The 24,072-nt window shown below is 39.9% G+C and overlaps 1 protein-coding gene across 5 annotated transcripts in view; it reads left to right on the forward strand.

Moving 5' to 3' along the window:
- Positions 1–24,072, forward strand: part of Acaca (acetyl-CoA carboxylase alpha) — a 268,884-nt gene that overhangs the window by 105,315 nt on the left and 139,497 nt on the right. For all 5 annotated transcript variants that reach the window (XM_006983168.4, XM_006983169.4, XM_006983170.4 and 2 more), the window contains 13 exons: positions 3,211–3,381; positions 5,208–5,369; positions 5,681–5,844; positions 9,590–9,740; positions 10,689–10,792; positions 14,565–14,646; positions 15,056–15,201; positions 16,856–17,006; positions 18,447–18,581; positions 19,380–19,526; positions 20,323–20,511; positions 21,213–21,313; positions 22,169–22,257. In XM_006983168.4, coding sequence (XP_006983230.1) covers positions 3,211–3,381; positions 5,208–5,369; positions 5,681–5,844; positions 9,590–9,740; positions 10,689–10,792; positions 14,565–14,646; positions 15,056–15,201; positions 16,856–17,006; positions 18,447–18,581; positions 19,380–19,526; positions 20,323–20,511; positions 21,213–21,313; positions 22,169–22,257 — 1,792 coding nt within the window. The remainder of the gene's footprint in view (positions 1–3,210; positions 3,382–5,207; positions 5,370–5,680; positions 5,845–9,589; positions 9,741–10,688; positions 10,793–14,564; positions 14,647–15,055; positions 15,202–16,855; positions 17,007–18,446; positions 18,582–19,379; positions 19,527–20,322; positions 20,512–21,212; positions 21,314–22,168; positions 22,258–24,072) is intronic.

Below are 24,072 nucleotides of genomic sequence, written 5' to 3' on the forward strand. Positions count from 1 at the left end.
ACAAGTTCATGAAGAGCAAGTGTAGTTTACTGGGTTGACTAGTACCAAATCTTCTGCCAGATATGGTGATACACTTAGGTTTCCAGCCATTGGGAGGCTGAGGTTGGAAGCTGGAGAGTTCTAGGCTCCCCTGTGGTAAATACTGAGACCTTATCTAAAAAGGAAGTATCTTCAGATGATTTCATTCAAATTCATTATCCTCTAGGTATCTGTGAGCTTACATATTTAATACTTTTGTATAAAGAAGGATTTCCTTGTCATGAAGTGTCCCTTGGAAATAGCTGTAGCTTAGGGATGTGAACATGCTTTTTTTCCCCTCCCCTGGAAGAATGGCCCACTCTCGATGTTATTAATGATTAATTTTCCATCATTCTGAGTTCTAAACTGTATTTTGTCTTAGAAGTCTGTTTCCTATTTCTTATTTTCACTTACCTTCTATGATAAGAATGCCTCAAATACAGTGATTTAAATGAGGTATAACTTCCTAGTGATCTCTTCCATCCTAGTTCAGATGGGTCTTCTACCAGAGACTTAGGTTTATTGTTCTACCCTTCCCTAAGATGGGGCTTGGCAAACTATAGTTTAGCTCAAACCAAATCCAACCTGCTGTTTGCTTTTGTAAATAAAATTTTAGTTTTTATGCTCAATTTTTTATGCTCAATGATTTATATATTTGACTGTTTATTCTATAGTGAGAGAACTGACTAGCTGTGACAGAGTCTATGTTCCACAAAATTGAAAATAATTACTATCTTGTCCTTTAACAAAAAGGTTTGCTAATTGCTAACCTTTGCTTTTGTATGGTTTCAGAATTTTGATAATATAGCAAACTCCATGATTATATTCCAGTTGTAGCCAGGGTTGAGTAGCCCTTAGAGGGCAAGCAAATAATAACATGATACACAAGTCACACGTGACACTTCTCATGTTTCTCTGCACACAGTTTCATCATAACCCAGCACAAGCATTGTTAGGAGTCATAGTCACTAGCTAGATAACCATGTGCCAGCTGAAATTTGAGAAATTCTTCTGTAAAAAGATGAAGAAAAGTTGTTGGAGTAACCTGTGCCTTAGTCTGTTATGTCTGTCCATTTCCTATTTGTTAGTTCAGGCTTAGAATACATGTATTCTTTCTCTAAGGAAGACAGACTGAAATCACCACAGTCACTTAGCTCTATAAGATATGCATATCAGATCAAGAATCTTTACGTTACTGAAGAGTTCTAAGTGAGGTACTTTCCTTTCTGTTCAAGGACCAATGGTCTAAAAGATTTTTATCTTTTCCCACTATATACCTATTATGCAGTGGTAGAATGGGAGCCAGAGAATTGCTGTTTGGAAACGTGCACAATATACATCAATCATTGGCCCACAGAAGCTAACAAATCTTTCTGTGCAGGAGTTGTGCTGTCCCTGTTACATAGTGGAGTACTTCCTCAGTTAGACCTGGCTGCCCCTGGTTCTGCTCCTAGGAAGTAAGCTCCTTTGCCATTGTCCTGTAAGACACCTGAATTGACTCTGTGTGAAGTTCTTCCTTACTCAGTTTCTGTAACATGGGTTTTGCAGGCTGTACCTCCTTTGGGGGAAATTTCATAGCCTGATTCCCACTGGTGCAGGATTAGAAGTACAAACACTTCTTCACTCATTACTCACTATATTTTGAAGGCCAGGCTTGTGGGCTGTTCAGAAATGTAATTCCCTCAAATACTTAGTAACCTTCTAGGCTGTTTACTTATACTCAGCTTCAAGTTGGGATAATCAGATGTAGTGAATTCTTTTAGATGTAAAAAATTATCTTACTTACTGGGTTTTGCACATAACTTACCTCCCTCTCCTTGACTATTTTGAAGCTAGATGAACCTAAAGCAGCTCCCTTAATCTGTTTGACATTGAGTTGCTTTGGTGTAAGAATCTAATTTCTTGGCTTTGGACTATAAAAGCAGTTTGCTTTTTCAACTTTCGTGATTGTTTGTTTGTTTGAGACAGAGTCTCACCATGTACCTTTACCTGGCCTGGTACTCACCAAGTAGAACCAGGCTGACCTTAGACTCACAGAGATCCCTCTGCCTTTGCTTTCTGAGTGCTTGGGATTAGGGGCATGCACTTGAATCTTAAACTTTGTCTCTCTCTGTCTTTCTTGGGGGCAGTGCAGTTTTGTGTAGCTGAGGCTCGCCTCACACTCGGTACATAGCTGATGATAATTTTGAACGTCAAATCCTCTTGCCTTCACCCCTCTCAAGGTCTGTATCACCACACCTGGTTTATGAGGTGCTAGGGATCAAACCCAGAGCCTTGTGCAGGCTAGGCAAGAACACTATTCGCTAAGCTATAGCCCCAGTCCTTTTTTCTTTAGACTTAGTTGATATGTAGCAAGCATTCTATTTTTGTAGGAAAGAATGTACTAAGTGTGTCATTCTGTAGCGAGGAGTTTATCTCCCAGCTTTCCAGTCTGTAGTATGTTTCCTTGTTAACTTCTACCTTATTGCTAAACTAGCATCACATATTTTAATTTTTAAAATAGCAGCACTCCATCTGCACTTCCTAATGACCATTTTGGTTAGGATAAAGGTTAAGTTGCTATAATAAAAAGATCCAAAAAATTCAGTGACCCTCAGATGATAAGAGTTTCTTTATTATCATAGTTTGAGATGAATTTTACAAGGCTGTTGGGACAGTTATAATTTCATGAGACCATCTTGAGATTCAAGTCCTTTATATTTTGATCTGCCATTCTTAATAGTATGGTTGAAATCTGTTAAGTATGTTTATGCATCCCACTTACCAATGCTGAGTCCTGTTGGTGAAAACATAGTCCCTGTAAGAGAGTAGTCAATGGCTACATGAGAGATTAGAAAACCCAGTCTTTAGCTGGTAGCAATGTTTCTAAGAAAATGAGCATATTGGGAATACTGGAAATTAGAAGATAATGAAGGGTTTGCTACTATCTTTTTTTGTTTTGCCTTTGTGCCCTTTTGTCTGATGGGAGGTTGCTTGTGATCTGATTTGAAAACACTTCTCTCTTCCACTTTTTCACTGACTTTGTCATGCATATCCCAGAGCATTGTATAATAATCAGAATTATTTTCTTGAATGTGGCTCAGAGTCTTTGGTGGCCTGTACAAGCACTGGGTAGTTGACAGCTATACGTAGTTATAGGGATACAATGGCTGGACAAAGTGAGAGACTTACAGTTTCTTATTTTCCTTTAAGTGTGCAGTGAAACTTGCCAAAATGGTTGGTTATGTGAGTGCTGGGACTGTGGAATACTTATACAGCCAGGATGGAAGCTTCTACTTTTTGGAACTGAACCCTCGGCTACAGGTTGAACATCCTTGTACAGAGATGGTGGCTGATGTTAATCTTCCTGCAGCACAACTCCAGGTGAGTCATCCTGACTTGGACTCAAGTTAGAGCTTAGAGAATTTAGTATCTCAGAGATGCCTGAAAGACGAATGAGCGAAAAGCATAAGTAAGCCATAGTAGCTTCACTTATCTTCATTTCTCATAAATATGGGTTATGTGAGTATGGGTTAGTTTTGTGATTTGTTCAAACATAAAAAATACTACTGTATCTTCTAGCTAGACACAGCCAATGAACTGTTTTGAGAAGAAAGACTGACTTAAAAAAGGCTTTAAAGTCAGTCAGCTTTGTGGCTGGAGAAATGACTCTGTGGTTAAGAGTGGTGGTGGTTCTTCCAGAGACCCAGATTTGATTCCCAATACCCAGTTGGTGGTGCCCAACAGTCTGTAACTCCTGTTTCAGGGGGTCTGATGCCCTCTTCTGGCTTCTGCTGTCACTGCATGTGGTGCACAGATGTGAAGGCAAAACATCCATACACATACTTTTAAAAAAATTAATATTTTTTAAAACAGTCTGCTTTGTTTAATTATTTAATTACAGTAAACCTCATAACTTGGGTGGTGGTCAATATTTTCCTAGAAAGACTGTAGTAGTACATATTTTTAAAAATTCAAAGTGATAGCTATTAATTCTATGGTCTTATTTCAGCCTGGGAAACAAATACTATAGTAAATAGTAGAAGCAAATGATAAGATTAGGTATTATTTTTAACCTGCTTCATTTCTAGTTTGGGCTGGTTCACTCCTCTTAGGCAACCTGGTGGTCTCTGCTCCCTGGAGGAACTGTATTGATGCTGAACTTAGTGTGGACACCAATCCACGTCTAATCCCAAGCAGTCCTCTTTCCCCAGCCTCTGGAGCAGCTTGGGCTATGAGTACATGACAAAGCACCTAACTGATAATCTCATATGACCTAGTTTTGGCTCATATTGAGAACATCTTGCAAAAACTTAAGGGTTTTTGTGGGCTTTTAAAAAATTTTTTTTTTAAACATTTTTTTTTATGTGTATGGGTATGCATGTGCCACAGCAAGTATTTGGAAGATAGAGGACAACTGTTGGAGCTTGGTTCTCTTCTTCCACAATGGGTTTTGGGTATTAAATTCAGATAATCAGCCTTGATAGTGAGTGACTTTACTGAGTCATCTCACTGGCTCTTAGGGTATATTAATTTTACAGAATAACAGATTTTTCTTGGTGTGCTGGTACATGCCTTTAAACCTAGCACTTGAGAGGCAGAAGCAGAGACAGGCAGATCTCTGTGAGTTTGAGGTCAGCTACATAGCAAATTCTAGGCCAGCCAGGGCTATATAGTAAGACCCTGCCTCAAAACAAACAAAAAAGGTTTCATTATGACATTTTCGTACACACTTATCGTGTACTTTGATCATATCCCTCCCCAGTTACTGTTTCTTGTCCTCTCTTTGTTGGAATAGGCACTGGCCCTTCCCAAGTAAAGGTCTAAAGGTTCATTTACTTTGTTCAGTAGTTTGCATGCACGAGAGACAACTGTAATGTTAAGGGGTTTTAGTTATCTGAACTTGTTCACTGACTATTGTCTTGGATAATTTATTGTCATCCATCCATTAAGAAATGACAGCCAAAGAAAACGTCTGTCTGTTGCATTAGGAATTTGGGGACATTGAAGGAAAGGGAATGATTCTAGCAAAGAACTCTTAGCACTGTATTCAATTTTGTGTAATTTAGATTGACTGTAGAATACAGATTACAAAAGTAGAATGTTTTAGTAGTAACTTAAAAAAATGCAAAGAGTCTTAGGTATTTTGATAGCTTCCATGTGTTAAGAACAGGGGACTAGAAAACAACATGTGTTTTATTATCTTTCAGATTGCCATGGGGATCCCTCTATTTAGGATCAAGGATATCCGTATGATGTATGGAGTATCTCCTTGGGGTGATGCTCCCATTGATTTTGAAAATTCTGCTCATGTTCCTTGCCCAAGGGGCCATGTAATTGCTGCGCGGATCACCAGTGAAAACCCAGATGAGGTAACCTTTCACTTAAAAGGCTTAGCGTTAAGACAAGTGTCTGAGGTCATGCTTTTCAAATGTCTTGGAACTTCATTTTGAGAGGGAAATTTATAAAAGATTCTGGGAGCAGATACATGATGGTTGCTGCATTGACCATTTAATTTCAATTAAGTCTCTCAAGAAGCATCCCTGGGACTATAGCACTGGGCCTTGGCTTGCATGGTTTTTGGGTCAGTTATGCTTGATAATCCCAGAGTCTGAACACTGAATATCAATGTTCTTTTCCTTGAAGTACAATGTAGTCTCTCATGTTCTTCATTCTCTGACAGGGGTTTAAGCCCAGCTCAGGAACAGTTCAGGAACTTAATTTTCGAAGCAATAAGAACGTTTGGGGTTATTTCAGTGTTGCTGCTGCTGGGGGGCTTCATGAGTTTGCTGACTCTCAGTTCGGTCACTGTTTTTCCTGGGGAGAAAACAGAGAAGAAGCAATTTCGTGAGTATAATAGCATTTGATTGCATTTTGCTTAATAAAATTGGGCTAATTCTTGGTGAAGGTATGACGTTCCTTTATCTGCTGTGAAAATGCTGCTGTGGAGAGCTTACTTGAAGAATTGTATCTTAGTTTGTACTTGAATGCATGTTGCGTTACATTCTATAGTACTTGGCAGATGTTTCTCTGCTTCTTGTGAGTCTTTACAAGTTTTTTTTTTTTAAAGATTTATTTATTTATTATGTATACAGTGTTCTGTCTGCATGTGTCCCTGCAGGCCAGAAGAGGGCACCAGATCTCATTACAGATGGTTGTGAGCCACCATGTGGTTGCTGGGAATTGAACTCAGGACCTTTGGAAGAGCAAGCAGTGCTCTTAACCTCTGAGCCATCTCTCCAGCCCCACAAGTTTTTTTTTAACACATGAAGTCATTTGCTTTGTTTTTGTTTTTACAGTAATGATAGTATTACTGGGGAAAGGTAGGTTCTTGACCATGAATTAGGTATCAGATAATTTATAGATAAAGGTCTGTATCTGTCATCAGAATAAAATAAAGTGCTTCTTAGGTACTGTGACTTCAACCAGAGCCTCATAATATAGCTGTGAACAACTCGTAGTCATTAAGTTTTCTAATTTGACAGGTAAAACTCTGTGTGTGTGTGTGTGTGTGTGTGTGTGTGTGTGTGTGTGTGTAAATGTATGTATATATGTATACATATATATATGTGTATGTCTATATACATTGGTATACCATATGCTGCTTTGATATATGCATGCCTTGTGGAATCAAGCTCTTTAGCATTTGCATCACCTCACTTTCTTACCATTTTTTTTTTCTGGTGATAATCCTTTTAAGTATGCCACACTAGCATTTTCAGATGTGCAGTGTTATTAGCCACAATCACCTTGATGTCTTGACATTTAAAATATTAAAATCTTGCTTGTTTTTTTATGAAAAGAGAATAAAATAATTATCAAGATTGCATCTAAGACTTCATTGTATTATAAAGCATGCAACAGTGTAGGTGGAGTTTTTCTGTCCCACCAGCCCACTTCCAAATTACCATACAGACTCTTACTATTAATTATAAATGCTCGGCCAATAACTTGGGCTTGTTACTAGCTAACGCTTATGTTTAACCCATATTTCTTATCTATGCTTTGCTATGTGGCTTGGTATCTTTTCTCAGTATGGCATGCCCATCTAGTTTCTCTCTGCATCTCTGGAGACTCTCCAGCTCTGCCCTTCTTTCTCCAGCATTCTGAGTTTGGTCCTCCTGCCTAACCTTATCCTGATCAGCTATTGGCCAGTCAGCTTCTTCTTTTTTTTTTTTTTATTTTTTTTTTATTTTTAAAATATCTGTCCCAGATCAAAAATTAGTTCATCTGCTTCTTTCTGTCTTCCCTCTCTGCTTTCCCTTTCCCTCCACATCTCTCTTGCCACTTCTTCTCTCTCCCAGCCTCTCTACCTTCCTTCCTTCTCTTCTTTGTGGTGCTCGAGAGTGAACCCAGGACCTTATGCATGTTCTGCCACTGAGCTACTTTTAAACTTCTCTTTCTTTTTTTATTTAAGCTTTAACAATGTGTTGCCTATGCCACAGATTTAATAGTATTCCTTTCAACCTTTGAACTGTTCACAGAGTGGGTATTCCCTTAGTATTTGTTAATAGTCTTAAGAGGTTTGTTGTTGTTAGATTTTTTTGTTTGTTTGTTTTTCAAGACAGGGTTTCTCTGTGTAGCTTTGTAGCCTGTCCTGGAACTCTTTCAGTAGACCAGGCTGGCCTTGAACTCAACAGAGATCCACCTGCCTCTGCCTCCAGAGTGCTGGGATTAAAGGCGTGCGCCTCTACCGCCAGCAATTTTTTTTTTATTTTAGGTGTATGAGTGTTTTCCCTGCATGTATGTATGTGATCACATGCATGGTGATGCCTACAGAGGTCAGAAGTGTCAGATTCCCTGGAACTGGAATTACAGATTGTTGTGAGCTGCCATATAGGTGTTAACAAATGAACCAGAACTCTGTAAAAGGAGCTAGTGCTCTCAACTGCTTAGCTCCAGTCCAGTTCTTAAGTTTTTAATAATGTCTCAGAAGTGAGGAAGTCTTATTGCTTCTCTTTTTTGTACTTTACAACTTCGTTACATTCATTCAAAACTATATGTGAAAAATTTCAAAATTATAGCAGTTCAACTGGAAAAAAATGTATAAAGTTGCCTTTCATTCCCTTATACTGCTTCAGTAAGCTGATGGTGTGTGTCTGTGTGGGTGTCTGTGGGGGGGGGTAGAAAAGATCGAGAGGAGTGGGGAAGAACAGTAGGGGAGGGCAGCCTGAAGCAGTCAGTTCTTTCAGTGTGTGGGTTCTGGGAATTGAACTTTGGTAATCAGGTTTGGCAGCAGGTTAAGCTAGCTTGCTGGCCTGTAGTTGGAGTTTTGTGCGACTGCTTCTTTTAACTGGGACGCAAGTTGAGTATTTTAGACAGTCCCCCTTCACTTTCCCTGTCTCATTTACGTTCCCAGACTGGTCTCTGTTGGCATTTTTGTTTCAGTCTTGATTAAGCGGATCACTGCGTTTATTCTGCAGGAATGCCCAATGACTTGGTCAGAAGTCTGACTTCTTATTTCTGCTTTGTTCTGTGTATTTCTCTACAGAAGAAAGCAGACTAGGTCACCTGTTAGCATATTGCAATAGTCTCTGCAATGTGTTTGCTTTCTGATACTGTGTCAAAAGTTCTTTTTTCAGTTCAGAGCTTTCTGTGTTGTGTTCTTTGTTACAGTTAATCTGTGCTCTTTGCTTGGCCCTTAGATATTATTCTGTGATAGTCTTAGCCCACACATCCAATATCATTTCTCATAATGTAAATACCATGAAAACAGAAACATACCTATATTGTTACTGCTATGTCCCCTGAACTATAAGCATATAGTTCATATATTCCCTTTGTATCAGCATTCAGGAAATGTTTGCTAAATGGTAGATTTGCCTCTATCACTGTCTTCACACCCCTGTTTCAGCCACACTGTTTGCTGAACACAGCACCTGCTTGCTTCTTGCTCCTGTTGATTTTGTTCTTTCTTTTCTCCAGTCATTCATAAATTCACTGTACTCAACAGCGACCATCGTGCTGGGCCTGACAGTACAGTAAAGACTAAATAGAGTCTGTATCTTCATGGTATTATATAATCCAGAGGAAGAAAGACAAGCAATTAAAATATAGTGTGGTGACATTGGGATTATAGAAGGACATTACAGCAGCGTACAGATGTCAGCCAACTCCAGTCTGTTGCTTTTTTTTTTTTTTGGTAGGGAAACCTTGCCAAAATTTACTAAACTATAGTCTGTAGTTTTGTTGCGTGGAAATGATACGTACAGTAAGGATAGTATATAAATAAGATGTAAGGATGTGGAAAATTAGTGCCCTAGTTCTAACTAGTCAGCAGTAAGTGACTAGAACAGTGAAAATCCAAAAGTAAAAGCTGAGAGTGGTTCTAGCTGTACTCTTTATGGTGAAATGTTTCCAATTTGCTGGTGCTTTTTGGTACTATCAGTCAACACTCCTGTATACTGACTTCTTGGAAGCTCTCCTATCTGGAGTACATGAAAATGAACGGGCTTACAGCTACACCCTCATCTGTTCTTGGGACTGTCTGTCCTCCTGCTAAGCCTACAAAACAATGAGACAATTCTTTCAAATAATTGGTAAACACTAAAATATTTGTTGCTGTAACAAATTTTTTCTGTTGTTCCCCTAGAAATATGGTGGTGGCATTGAAGGAGCTGTCTATTCGGGGTGACTTTCGAACTACAGTTGAATACTTGATCAAACTGCTGGAGACAGAAAGCTTTCAGTTGAATAGAATCGACACTGGCTGGCTGGACAGACTGATTGCAGAAAAAGTGCAGGTGTGTATTCTCCTCTTGCACACATAGCTTCTAGTTGTCTGTTTTTCAGCTAGTCTTTGATTGGCTTAGTGAAAATTTCACAAAGAGTAGAAGGCAAATTATTTTTTAAAATCTGTTTTCAAATTTTAAAGGTAAATATAGGGATTTTTCTTTGTTTCTTCTTTGTTGTTTATTTAAAAAATATTTATAAACTTTATCATTAAAAAACTTGCAACTAAAAATCACCACAGACAGACAACAATTAACCAGACCCAAAGTCTTTACATCTCAATGAACTTCCATACAGTTAGAATAGCCATTCTAAAGTTGTGGGGATTTCATATTGGGCTTTATTCTTTAATGCATATGTTTTTATGCATTTGTTTACTACCAAGAAAGAAGGAAAGAAAGAAAAAAGAAAGATCAATGACAAGAGTTAGAATTAGAACAACAATTAGCTTTGTGTCCTCTTTAGTAACTTCTGTCTCTCATCTGCATTAGTCCTTCCTCATTGTTTCTTAAGGTCTCCTGGAGGCCAAAAAGATGAACCTAGTTTAGATCTCAGCATCCATGTGGTGGCTCAGAGCCAGCTACCTATAATTTCAGTTCCAGGGGACCTGATGCTGCCCTCTGACCTAAAGAGGCACCAGGCACATGCATGGTGCACTTACGTACATGCAGGCAAGCAACATACATAAAATAAAAATAAATTTTTTTATGAAAAGGAAGGTCTCTTGTAGTCCTAGCTGGCTTCAACCTCACTGTGTAGTCAAGTCTGATCTTTGAGCCCCCGATTCTCCTTGCCTCCATCTCCCAAGTGCTGGGATTACAGGTGTATACCACCATTCTTGGCTCAAAAATCAGTATGGAAATAAGGGTATTTCTTTATAACAAATTTAATTTTGATTTTACTTGAGTTGCTTTGGTGTCACGTGACCATGCTTTTGATTTTTCCTCTGTTCTTTTTAGGCAGAACGTCCTGATACCATGTTGGGAGTTGTGTGTGGGGCTCTCCATGTGGCAGATGTGAGCCTGAGGAATAGCATCTCTAACTTCCTTCACTCCTTAGAAAGGTAGGCTTTGTTTTTTGAGTGTGTGCCAGCCAACCAATGGTCTGCGAGTACAGGACTACAGCTCAAAGGCCCACTTGTTTTTGTGCAACTTCCTGGCACTGTATGAGTGCTAGTTGTTATTCATGAACTGGTGGCGGGGGAGAGAGGGAATGACTGAAAATTAGTTCATGCCACAATAGAACAGGTCACTTTGTTTTAAGTGTGTATGTGTTAAATATGTGTTCATATGGGTATATACATGTGTACCTGCATGTGTAAACATGTGATTGGAGGCCAAAGGTTAACATTAAGTGTCTTTTTTGATTGCACTTTATTTTTATGGGTTTTGTTTGGTTGGTTTGTTTGGCTTGTTCTTGTTTTATTTGGTTTTCTGTTTTTGTTTTTTATTTTTTTGAGACAGAGTCTATGTATCCCTGGATGTACTTGAACTCACTGTATAGACCACATGGGCTTCAAACTCACAGAGATCCTCCTTCCTCTGCCTCCTGAGTGCTGGGATTAAAGGTGTGCAGCACTGTGTCTGGTCCTACCTCATTTTTAGAGAGAGTGTTTCACTGAACCTGGAGCTTACTAGTTTAGCTAGGTTTGCTGGCCAGTAAACTCCTGGGATATGCCTATCTTCGCCACTCCAGCCTCCCCCGCTACCATCACCACAGTGCTGGAGTTACAAACACGTGTCATTGTGCTCTGGTTTCCCAGAGACACTGGGAATCTGAACTCAGATCCTCACACTTTTATGGCAGGAACATTACTCATTGAACCATCTCCCCAGCTCCAAGGTTAATTTATTTTTTTTTTTTAAACACTGAAATCCTGCAGCAAACATGGTTTCCTCAGAAAAGCTACTTAAACCATGGGGATAAAATCTAGCATTTCTCCCTAGCATCAAACCCTAAATATTTCCTGTATTACCTACAGCACATTTCAGGAATTAATAATTGAGGCTGATATTCAAGATGCCCTCACAAGTCTTCAAAGCGGAGGGTCAGACATGTATGAAGCTGAACTAATTTTGTACCTTGATTCCAGAGACTAAGCTCTGCCCAAGTCCCCAGGGGATTGGTCCAAAGGACTAATCACATCCAAGCACTTTAAGTACAGGCATTTTATTTCCTTCTGTGTTGTTAGACTTATATTGGCCCCCTTTCAAAGTATCTGAAAGGAAGAAAAGAAACAAATTTTTGAAAATTGAACTGAGGTTTCAAGCCCTGTGATAAATATCTCACTATGTTATTCTCATACACTAAAGCCTTCAGCAGCTTGCATTTCCTTTCTGACTCAAAACTAAATCCCTCAGTGTGACTTTTAACTCCCTGAACACTTTGGCCCCCTCACCAGTCCATTCTTTCTTATTTTTCTTCCTCAGCATGCATTTCTAACCTAGTTAAATGGATTCTCTACACATATAAAAATTCATTAACAAATCTTTTAGTGTTCTTTTTGTTTGTTGTGTTTTGTTGTTTTGAGACAGTCTCATTGTATGTATATCACAGGTCGCCATTGATCCCTAAGTAGCCTTGGCTGGCTTCTAATTCACAGTCCTCTTGCCTCAGTCTCCAGAGTGTGGCATTATAGATCTATCAACATGTTGAGCCTATTGTTCTTTAAACAAAACAAAACAAAATTTATGTGTTCATAAATGGCACCCATATGTGGATGCCTGCAGAGGTCAGAAGCTGGTGCTGGAGTTAAAAGGCAGTTGTAAACCACTCCATGTGAGTTCTGGGAACTGAACCCAGGACTTCTGGAAGAGCAGCAAGCACTCACTCTTAACTGTTAAGCCATCTCTCCAGCCCCATCATTCTATTTTGAATTCATTTTAAAAAGTTGAATTTTGAAATAATCTTTTTGAGGGGAGCATAATGTTGTTCAGGCTGCCCTCAAACACACTATGTAGTTGTTGCTGGCCTTGAACTCATAATCCTCCTGCCTGTACCTCCCAAGTGCTTGGATTAGTGCTAGTTGTGCTAGTTGGCTTAGAACTCACTGTGGAGGCCAGGCTAGCCTTGCACTCACAGAGTTCTGCCTGCTTCTGCCTCCAGAGCACCGAGACTAAAGGTGTATGCCACCATACCCTGCCTCAAAACTTGCCTTTTATTAGTTGTGTAACCAGTACATATAATGTGCCTACTCTTCACCCATATCTACTGGCTATCAGTAACTCAGCTACCCTCTCTTTAGTACTCCCCTTTTTATATTACTTTTTCAAAGTATGACTTATTTTGTTTGTTTGTGACAGCACTCGTCCTACTCCAGTTTCTTTTTTACTTTTCATTTTGCCAGACAGGGTTTCTCAGTGTAGTTCTGGTCATTTTGGAACTCGCTCTATAGACCAGGCTGTTTTCCACTATGCATCTTTTTGAACTATAGAACATCTATTAATTGTCCTTTAAAATGAAATTGATAGGTAGTGGTTCATTTACACCTATAATCTTAGCATTTAAGAAGCTGAAGTAAGCCGGGTGGTGGTGGTGCACACCTTTAATCTCAGTACTCGGGAGGCAGAGGCAAGCAGATCTCTGTGAGTTTGAGGCCAGCCTGGGCTATAGAGTTCCAGGAAAGGTGCCAAAGCTACACAGAGAAACCCTGTCTTCAAAACAAAACAAAACAAAAGAAAACAAACAAACAAACAAACAAAAAACTGAAATAAGTTGGGTGGTGGTAGCACAAGCCTTTTGAGAGGTAGAGTCAGGCAGATCTCTGAGTTCAAGGCCAGTCTGGTCTACAGAGCTTGTTTCAGGACAGCCAGGGCTACACAGAAGAACCCTGTCTCAACAAATAAAAACCAAAACAAAAAACAAAAAAAGAAGAAACTGAAGTAGGGGGCTGAGTGGTGGTGGCCCACGCCTTTAATCCTAGCACTTGGGAGGCAGACAGAGACATGGTTAGAGGTAAAGCTGGAATTGGGTGGACTAGGCTTTCTTATGATGAAACTGCAGCACCCAGGAAGCTCCGTGTATCTATATATTTATTATATAGAGGTGAACAAAGAGGTGGGTTATAGCATACAGCTCAACCAAGAGGCAGGGTTATTACACATAGATAACCAGGGAAGCAGGCTTTATGGTATGCAGCTGGATTAAGGAAAGATACAGGCTTAGGTAATCTTGGTAGGCACAGTATCTTTAGGGAGCAGTCTTCAGGCTGTAAATGTCTGGAGAAAGAGAGCTATGATGAAAGTTACCTGCATACACTGTCAATATTTGCACTAGGACTAGAAGAGAAGGCTTTGCAATTTCTCTGAGCCTTGTCCTGGGAAGGCTTTGCCTGGGTCTTTTCCATGAGTCTGAGGCTTTGGGGTCCTTGGCATGCCTGTGTCCGTGTCAGCAGCACCCATTCACTCAGAACATCACTCACTCGGGGCTTCCTCCATTCGTCATAGATAGTAATTTTTTTTTTTTTTCTGGAGACAGGGTTTTTCTGTGTAGCTTTGGAGCCTGTCCTGGAACTCACTCTGTAGACCAGGCTGGCCTCGAACTCACAGAGACCCACCTGGCTCTGCCTCCTGGGTGCTGGGATCAAAGGTGTCTGCCACCACTGCCTGGTGTAAGCTTTATGTTTGGTATATCATTACACATGTACACAATTAAATGTAAATAAATTTCACTTTTTTTTCATAAAGTATGTGATTAATCTTATACAGACAATCATTTAGGTTTTTTTCCTCTTATTACTGTCTCAGGAAATATCACAATCAATAATCTTTGAGATTTCTTTATAACCTATTAGAACTTTATAGAAGTAAGTGTGTCATATATTGTCATTCTTTCAGGGGTCAAGTTCTTCCTGCTCATACACTTCTGAACACAGTAGATGTTGAACTTATCTATGAAGGAATCAAATACGTACTTAAGGTATGCAATCCCCACCAAAGTCTACGCCTTATTTTCTGTCTTCTCTTCTGTTCATAATACTAGTTTTCTTAGGTTGAGAGGCAGAGAAAGTTTGCTTTTGTTCACAGATTGGAATATTCCATTCATTATTTGTGTCAGTTTCAGGACTCAGTATTTGGCAATTCTATGAAAATCTAGATCTTTCATAATGACAGGGCAGGGAACAGCAGGAACAGAGAAAAGCAGCTGAAGTCCCCCTGTTTGCTTGTGGCAGGACTGTCACCAGCCAGAGACCTTGGTGTAAGCATGCTAGGGTCAGCACTCTCCTTGACAGACTTCTTCCCCTGTGTCTTTGCAATGCTACAGTTGTGTCTCGGGCTGTGCTTGGAAGGGATCACTGGCTTGTCTTTCTGGCTCTTGTCTACTGCAGGTGACTCGACAGTCTCCCAATTCCTACGTGGTGATCATGAATGGCTCATGTGTGGAAGTTGACGTCCATCGGCTGAGTGATGGTGGACTGCTCTTATCCTATGATGGCAGCAGTTACACCACTTACATGAAGGAGGAAGTGGATAGGTGAGTGACTGAGTTCTAGTTGCTTGCCATTGTATTAACTTTTCCTTTTACTATTCATTAACTCTTGGGGATTTTTCCAAGAGTGCAAAAGTGTTTATAATTGTAAACATGTCTCAAGCTAGGTGTTGTGTTCTGTACTTGTAGTTTCAGCTACTCAAGAGACTAAGTTCTTTCCTTATTGAGGGAAGGAGTTTAAGGCAAGCATATGCAACTTAGTGAGATACTATCTCTTAATGAAAGAATATGTTTCCCTACCACTCCAATGTGGTGGGCAATGGAAAGTAATTTACCCTTGAAATAAACTATAATAGTTGATAGTTCCTTGTATATTTATTAGAAATTATATAATACATATAAAATTACTTAAAAGTGCATACTATTTTTCCTTTAAATATATATGTTATATATTTAACAAATAAATATATGTTAAATACTATTTGCACTTTTCCTTTCTTTTTTAAATAAATATTTATTTATTTTATGTGGTTTATATGTACCTGAGTATATGTATGTGTACTGTGTGTGCAGGAGCCAGTAGAGGTCAGAAGAGGGAGGTGGGTCTCCTGAAACTGGAGTTGCAGGTAGTTGTCAGCCACCATGTGAATAGGAATTTATCTCCAATCCTTTGCAAGAACAGCTAGTGTTCTTCCCCCCAAGCCTCATAGCTCAGGTCTTGCTGTGTAGAGAATGATCTTGAACTTCTTTATGATCTTTTTGTTTCCACCTCCTGAGAGCTGAGGTTAGCAATATCCATCACCACACCAGATCTATGTAGTGATCGAGATAGAACCCAGAACTTCATGCATATTGAGCAAGCACTATACCAACTGAACTACATTCTCAGTCTGTGTGTCTTTCTCTCTCTCTCTCTTTTGATAATATATCATACCAGCCATATTGTTGTGAGAATTGAATGAATCAATACACTTGAAATGCTTAAAAATTGCCTACAACATAGTTATTGTTCCATAAATGTCAGTTATAGCTGAGCTTGGTATTTTGTGTCTGTAACTCTAGCATTGAGGAAGCTGAAGAGGACTGAGGCCAGACTCAGCTACATTGTGAGGTCCTTTCGGGGAAAGAAATAGAAAGAAAGGAGAGAGAGAAAGAGGAAGGAAGGGGTATTAGTTATTATGTCATCATTATCTTTGTATTTTTATGTAAGTATTTATTCTTTTTGAACGCTCATGCTGTATTCCTGTATATGACTATCTCACAATTTATTCAATCCATCTCTTAACTGAAGATTGCTAAAATTGTAAATAAGGACTAGGAAGACAGCTAGACAGACAGATGAAGGCACTTGCTGCCAAGCCTGACACCCAAGTTTAATTCCTGAGACCTACATGGTAGAAGGAGAGAACCCACTCCTGCCAGTTATCCTCTGACCTTCATAAATGCACATGCCCACATATGGTACAATTATATGTCAACTAAATAAAGAAGTATGTAATTTAAAAATTACAAATGAAGATATGGTGAATGCATTGTTTGTATGTCTGCATTGTGTATATAATAACATTTTCTGTGGGGGTTTTTTTTGTTTGTTTTGTTGTGTTTTTTTACTTTGTTACTGTTTTTAAGACACATTTTCTCTCATTTTGCTTTATAACCTGAGTGCTTTATTAACTTCCCTGTTCTATTTATCTCCTAGATACCGAATCACAATTGGCAATAAAACCTGTGTGTTTGAGAAGGAAAATGACCCATCTGTAATGCGTTCACCTTCTGCTGGAAAGTTAATCCAGTATATCGTGGAAGACGGAGGCCATGTGTTTGCTGGCCAGTGCTATGCTGAGATTGAGGTCAGGGTGGGGAATAGACTATTGAATCATAGGAGGGAACATAGGTTGGTAGAAATAGACTAGGATTGAAAAGAACAATAAAGAAGAACATCAGTTAATTTAGTGTGGATTGTGAACCTGAATATTTAAAAACAAAATCCTCACCATTTTTCTTTGATAGGTGAAGAAGCTAGAGCTTTAAAAATATAGTAGCAACAATACTAAGTGATAGGTGCTATGCTAACTGTTGGCTACACAAAGACTATGCTAGGTAGAGTTGGAGCACAAAGCAGATGAGTAATGAAGTATGATGAGTTCTAAGAACAAGAGGGTCACCTAACCCTAACTGAGATAGGGTATTAGGTAAGGAAAGACATCCTAAAAGATGAGATGATTGCCTAGTCTTACTTTTGAAAAGATAGAAGCTGGGCAGGAGACAATGCTTGACATCGAGACACAGAAACAAGACAGTATGTTATAGTAGAACTGATTGAGAATACATTATGGTTAGATGCAGATTAGCAGGTAAAGACGTTCTAGAAGGAAATTGAGGTCACGAAGGAGACTGTGACTATCCTGAAGCCCACAGGGAATCATTGAAGGATTTTAAGTGGAAAAATGGTATGATGAGATTTAGGCTCCAGAGTGATGGTTTGGGTGGACCTTATCAGAGGTAAATGCCATGAAGGGACAGACATCTCATAGTAGATTTTTTTTAAAAAGTACTCTAGTGGAGCTGGAGAGATGGATCAGTGGTTAAGAGCACTGGCTGCTCTTCCAGAGGATCTGAGTTCAATTCCCAACACCCACATGGCAGCCCACAACTGTCAGTAACTCCAATTCCAGGGGAACCGACACCCTCACACAGAAAAATATGCAAATCAAACAAACAAACAAATAAGGGGGAAAAGTACTCTAGGCCTGAAATGGGGATGGCCTAGCACAGAGACACTGCAAGAGAACATGTTTGTGATAGATTTAGAAGTTGTACTTACTGGGCTGGTAGGTAAAGGAGAAAGATAGGGAAAATGCTGCTGTGATAAGGAGAGATTGTACATCACTTCTAAATATAAGACAAGTAAATTCACAAACAGTAGCAAAATATATTTAAGTTAGAAAAATGCCAGTGTGGTGGTGTCATACCAGCACTTGGTAGACAGAAGGACCAGGAGTTCAGGGTCATCCTCAGCTACATAGCAAGCTGACATAGTTACATCGACAGCTTTGGCCTCAACAAACCATGAAAACAGCCCCAAACCCCAAAATCCAAAGGCAGAACAGGAATCATTTGTCTTTGTTACTAACTCTCAGATATAGTTCTGAGAAATTTACCAGTTGCCTACCTTAATACTTCACTGGAGATTTTGATAGATTCCCATTTTTGGAAGGTTAAATTAAGTGTATTCCAGCTTAGATGTTAAGGGGAAAACTGACCTTTAAACTATTACATATTCGTTATAGGTAATGAAGATGGTGATGACTTTAACAGCTGTAGAATCTGGCTGCATCCATTATGTCAAGCGACCTGGAGCAGCTCTTGATCCCGGCTGTGTGATAGCCAAAATGCAGCTGGACAACCCCAGTAAAGTCCAACAGGTGAGGAGGAAGGCGCTAGGATACCGCTCCAAGAGCGGAAGACAGGAACTTGGAGGTGCTTGATTTACCAGTTCCCGTTTCTCTCCCATCCTTCCTTTCCCTTCCCTTCCTCCCCTTTCTTTCTCTCTCCCTCCCTCCTTCCTCCTCCCTTTTTGCATGTGTGTGAGAATGTGTATGTGCTATCCACATGTATGTGTGTCAGAGGAGAGCATTAGGTAACCTGCTTTATCGCTCTCTGCCTCATTCCCTGGAGGAGGAGGTTTATCGCGGAACCTGAGCTAGGTTGGCAGCCAGTAAACCCCAGCAGTCCTGTTTCTGTCCCCCAACAGAGCTGGGTGTGGGTGGCCAAACCCGGTGTTTTGTTTAGGTCCTGAAGATCTGAACTCAGGTTATCTAATGCTTGTGCAGCAAGTGCTGTTACTACTGAGCCATCTCTCGAGCCCCTGTCTCTCTTTCTTTTCATCTTGAACTCCTGCTCTTTCCTGCCTCTGTCTCCCAAGTTTTGGGATTACAAGTATATGCCACCATAGTTAACTTCTTGTCAATTTTTTCTTAATCATTTTTTTCCTCCTGATTTTGTGCTGCTTATTTGCGCCTGTAGTATGGTGGAACTGGAGTTGGCATTAGCCAGTATAAAACTGAGATTCTGTCATTTTCTCATAGTTTTTCTTCCACTGACTTCCCTCCAAATAGGTCTGTACCCTGAAAGGATGTCTCCACTTTGATGGTGACTGAATTGCATTTGCTATTTGTGCCCCGAGTAGAAGCTAATGAATGATGATCTCTTGTGCTCCGCAGGCTGAGCTTCACACAGGTAGTCTGCCACAGATCCAAAGCACAGCTCTCAGAGGGGAGAAGCTCCATCGAGTTTTCCACTATGTCTTGGATAACCTGGTCAATGTGATGAGTGGATACTGCCTTCCAGATCCTTTCTTCAGCAGCAGGGTATGAATCACTCCCTTGGGGAAGGGATGCAGAAATGTATTGATTCTCTAGAGTAGTTTAACATCTCAGAAGGATTTTTTTTTAAAGATCATTTCCCCCACTCCCATCCTCTTTTTTAGTGCTGGGGATCAAACCCAGGGCCTTAAGCATGCTATGCAAACACTGTACCTCTGAAGTATGTCCTCAACTCAAGAAGAATTTTTTTAGGAGGAAAAGTTGTTTGACCTGTAACCTTCCTACCTTTCATTCTTGGACTTGAAGGTTTTTTTGTTTTTTGTTTTTCTGAGACAGGGTTTGTCTATGTAGCCCTGGCTGTCCTGGAATTCACTACTATATAGACCAGGCTCAAACTTTAACTCACAGAGATCTGCTTGCTCTGCTTCTGCCTCCCAAATGCTGGGATTAAAAGCATATACCACCATACTTGAATGAACTTGAAGGTTTGAGTCCTTCTTTCTTCGTTTTTTCATTTGCTTGGGATTATTTCTCTTTTAACTATAGACTGGGACAGTGTTTGATGTTTATGCTGCCATTTTAAAGTAAGTGTTGGAGGCTGAAGAGAAGGCTCAGGGTTAACAGCACTTGTTCTTCTTGAAGAAGATGGATTCCCAGCATTCACATGGTGATTCAGAACCATGTGTAACTCCCAGGCACTCATGTGATGCACTTTCATGCACACAATATAAATAAGTCTAAAGTAAGCATGAGCACTGTAGTACAGTGGATTCAGATATCTCATTTTATTTGGGGAATTGTGTTGACCTTGTATCCCATCTGATTCTTTCTTTCTTCTCAGGTAAAAGACTGGGTAGAGCGATTGATGAAGACTCTCCGAGATCCCTCCCTGCCTCTTCTAGAGCTACAGGATATCATGACTAGTGTTTCTGGTCGTATCCCCCTCAATGTGGAGAAGTCTATTAAGAAGGAAATGGCTCAGTATGCTAGCAACATCACATCAGTCCTCTGTCAGTTTCCCAGCCAGCAGGTATTTATGGGACAACACTGTCATTATTTTCCATTGGCTGCCACTGGAATTCATGCTCTAGAAGGTCTCTCTGTTTGGCTTCTCCTTACTGTTTGTGATTTTACCAATGTAAGCATTGAATCCTTCACAAATCTGCCTCAGGATATGAGCCCAATAAGGAAGCACTATCTGTAAAATGTGAAATATCTCATGCTCAGTGAGGAAAGTGTGCTTTGGCTATGTACTCCATCACTTTGTTTTCTGGGAGAGTCCCTAATTAGAGGTGTTTTCTGAAAGACTGACACGAAGGATATTGGTAATCAGTTTGACACTCTCTGACTACCTCAGCGGCATCCTTACTTATTCTTTGCTCTAATGCAGGGTTATATAGGGAGTAAAGCTGGGCAAGCAGGAGATCAGGAATAAGGTATAGATTTTGACGTTAGACAGCTTTTGCCCGTCACAATTTCTGGGTAAGTGTAGTTCTGTGATGTAGTCATTAGTCTATCTGGGAAAGGGTGAAAAGAGTTAGAAATTGCTTGTTTATTTAGCAAGCTTCTAAATTTCTATTCTAGTAACTTTACACTGCCGACAGTATGTCAAAGAAAGGAATTATCATGTTATAATCAAGAAGACTCTTTGGTAGTGGTGATGATGCAGAGGAACATGCGTTGGGTCCCTTTGGCAGGAGGGGCTTCATTTTCTTACTTCTTTTGCCTTAGATTGCCAACATCCTAGATAGTCACGCAGCTACACTGAACCGGAAATCTGAACGGGAAGTCTTCTTCATGAATACCCAGAGCATTGTCCAGCTGGTGCAGAGGTAGTCACGTGGGTCTCCAGAGTCTCATGCCTTCTTTGCTTTCATTTGGGCATAAAGATTTGCTTCAAGTCTGACTTTAAGAGAGAAAAAAGAACTTTATTTCTTAAAAAGTGCCTTGTGTCTTTTTACTGTCTTAGAATTGTGACCTAACTCATTCAATATTTCTGCTGTTTTCATAATGTTCTTTCCATTATTATGGCCTCCAAATCCTTTTTTTTTTTTTTTTCCTTTTTGGCTTTTCGAGACAGGGTTTCTTTGTGTAGCTTTGCACCTTTCCTGGAACTCAGGAAAGCCAGGTTGGCCTTGAACTCACAGAGATCAGCCTGCCTCTGCCTCCCAAGTACTGGGACTAAAGGCATGCACCACTGCCGCCTGGCTCTGTTGTTTTTCATTTGCTGTGTTTTGATGAAGATCCTAATTTTTCTTCTAGTATAGACGCCAATGTGTTTATTGTTTGTATTTTATGGATCCAGGTATTGGAGTAAAAAGCTATTCAGAGCATTTTCAACTTTAAGATACTTAAACTTTTCCAAAGTTCCTTAGCCATTTGAAGCTAGATAATGACTTCTGCTTGGCTGTAGAAGCTAATTCAGGGTGTCATTAGATAAGGATATGAAGTCTGGGAGGTGAGGGGTGCTTTTTATTTTCCTTTATAAAAGTTTTCTTATATACTGAAGTTACAATTCAGCTTAGAATTTAAGTTAATATGTTTGGGTGATTGAATTTTGAACCTGAAAATATAAGCTACCAGCCTGTCCTATATTCAGAGGGAAAGCAGTTCAGGGGAAAGTCTAGAAATTAAATTTGGCCTCTGGGTTTATTTAATATACCGTATTGGTCTGTTTTGCTTCATAGGTACCGAAGTGGCATCCGTGGCCACATGAAGGCTGTGGTGATGGATCTGCTCCGACAGTACCTCCGTGTAGAGACACAGTTCCAGAATGGTAAGCTTCATCCTGAGGACTCTGTCAGGAAGTTTGCAGTTCTGATACTGTATTGTGTAAGAGCTAAGCCAGTTCACCCAGTTACTAACATTTCCCATTAACAAACTTTCCTTCTCACTACTTCCCTGCAAAACTAAAACCTCCCTACCTCACCAGGATGAAAAAGAACACTGCCATAACATAGCTTGGTGAAAACGGAGTTCTGGGGTGCTTCTGAGGAAGGGTTGAGATGTTCTTGGAGAGATTATCATTCCCTGTTGACATCTTCTTGACCTTGTGTATTGAGAGTCAGTTGAGTCATGACCAGCCTGAAATTGAAATTCCCTGTCTGAAGAGCTTGCCTCTCAGCAGCTAATCCACGGGTTGAACCACAGGCATATGGGAAGAGTTTAAAATCTCCACTACTTTTTAGTGTGTCATTTAGGTGGAATTTATCCCTGGCTTTCTCTGAAGAGCTTCACTAAATGATGGATAGTCTTTAAGAATGAAATACCTCCATTAAGATTTTCAAGCTATATACTGATGTTTATGGCATCTTGCCACAAGATGGCAGTGTAACACCAAATTATTTCCTCCTCTTCTCTGCTCACTTTTGCATAATTTAAAAGATGTCTCTACCATTCATGACCAGTTAAATCCCCAAAGTAGATATTATCAAGCTAAAGCAAGCTGGCTTTATGCCAATTAAAGCAAGGTTGATGAATTCAGGGACAGTCAATGATGTAGTTTATCATGTACTAGTAGAATAAGAAAGAATAAACAGGGTCATCATCTCAAGATACTGTGAAAAAAAATTGGACAAAGTTATTTTTGCTAGTTGGTGTGTCCCTACCTCTTCTCCTATGTTGGGGATAAATCATTAAGCTATATCCTTTCCCCTGAAATGGAACAGTTAAACTTGTTAAGAGGACCCACAAACATTTCACATGATATTTCATATATCATAATGGTAACATGTTCAAAACATCCACTTGAAGACAAAGGCAGTGGTATCTCTGTGTCCATTCAACATTATGCTGGGTGTCCTTGCTATTGCAGTAAGATAAAAGGATTTAAGAAGTCTTAGCCTGGGGCGGTGGTGGTGGCACACGCCTTTAATCCCAGCACTCGGGAGGCAGAGCCAGGTGGATCTCTGTGAGTTTGAGGCCAGCCTGGGCTACCAAGTGAGTTCCAGGAAAGGCTCAAAGCTTCACAGAGAAATCCTGTCTCGAAAAGCTGCCCCCCCCCCAAAAAAAAGAAAGAAATCTTAGAGCATGAAGACTTTTATCTGAAATCCCAGAACTTGGGAGATGGAGACAGAGGAGTATCAGGAGTTCAGGGCCAGCCTTGGCTACATGAGACCCTGTCTCAAAAAAATAAAAAGGTTTGAGGATTCATGGTAATTAAGATTGGCCACCAAGAAATTCAGTGTCTACTTGGAAGGCTCAAAGTAACAGATTTATTACTAAAATATTTAAAACCAAACAACATTTCTAAGTACAAAAGTCAAACATGTAGGGCTTAGTGGTGAGTGTCTGTATTTGGGAGGTGGAGGCAGGATCTGATTCAAACAAACAAACAAAACATAAAATTGAGTTCCAGGATAGTTAGGGATGTTATACAGAGAAACCCTGTCTCGAAAAACTAAAAGAGTAAAAAAAATTTTAAAAATAAAATTCAGTTGCAGCTAGGGTGCAGCTCCAGAGTAGAACACTTGACTATCATGCATGAGATCCCGGGTTCAGTCCTCAACACTACAGAAAAGATTTTGATTATTTATTTTTGAGACATGGTCTTATTCTGTAGCCTTGGCCTGCCTGCCATTTGTTATGTAGA

Source organism: Peromyscus maniculatus, chromosome 8 (genome assembly GCF_049852395.1).
Source record: "Peromyscus maniculatus bairdii isolate BWxNUB_F1_BW_parent chromosome 8, HU_Pman_BW_mat_3.1, whole genome shotgun sequence".
NCBI classification, from domain to species: Eukaryota; Metazoa; Chordata; class Mammalia; order Rodentia; family Cricetidae; genus Peromyscus; species Peromyscus maniculatus.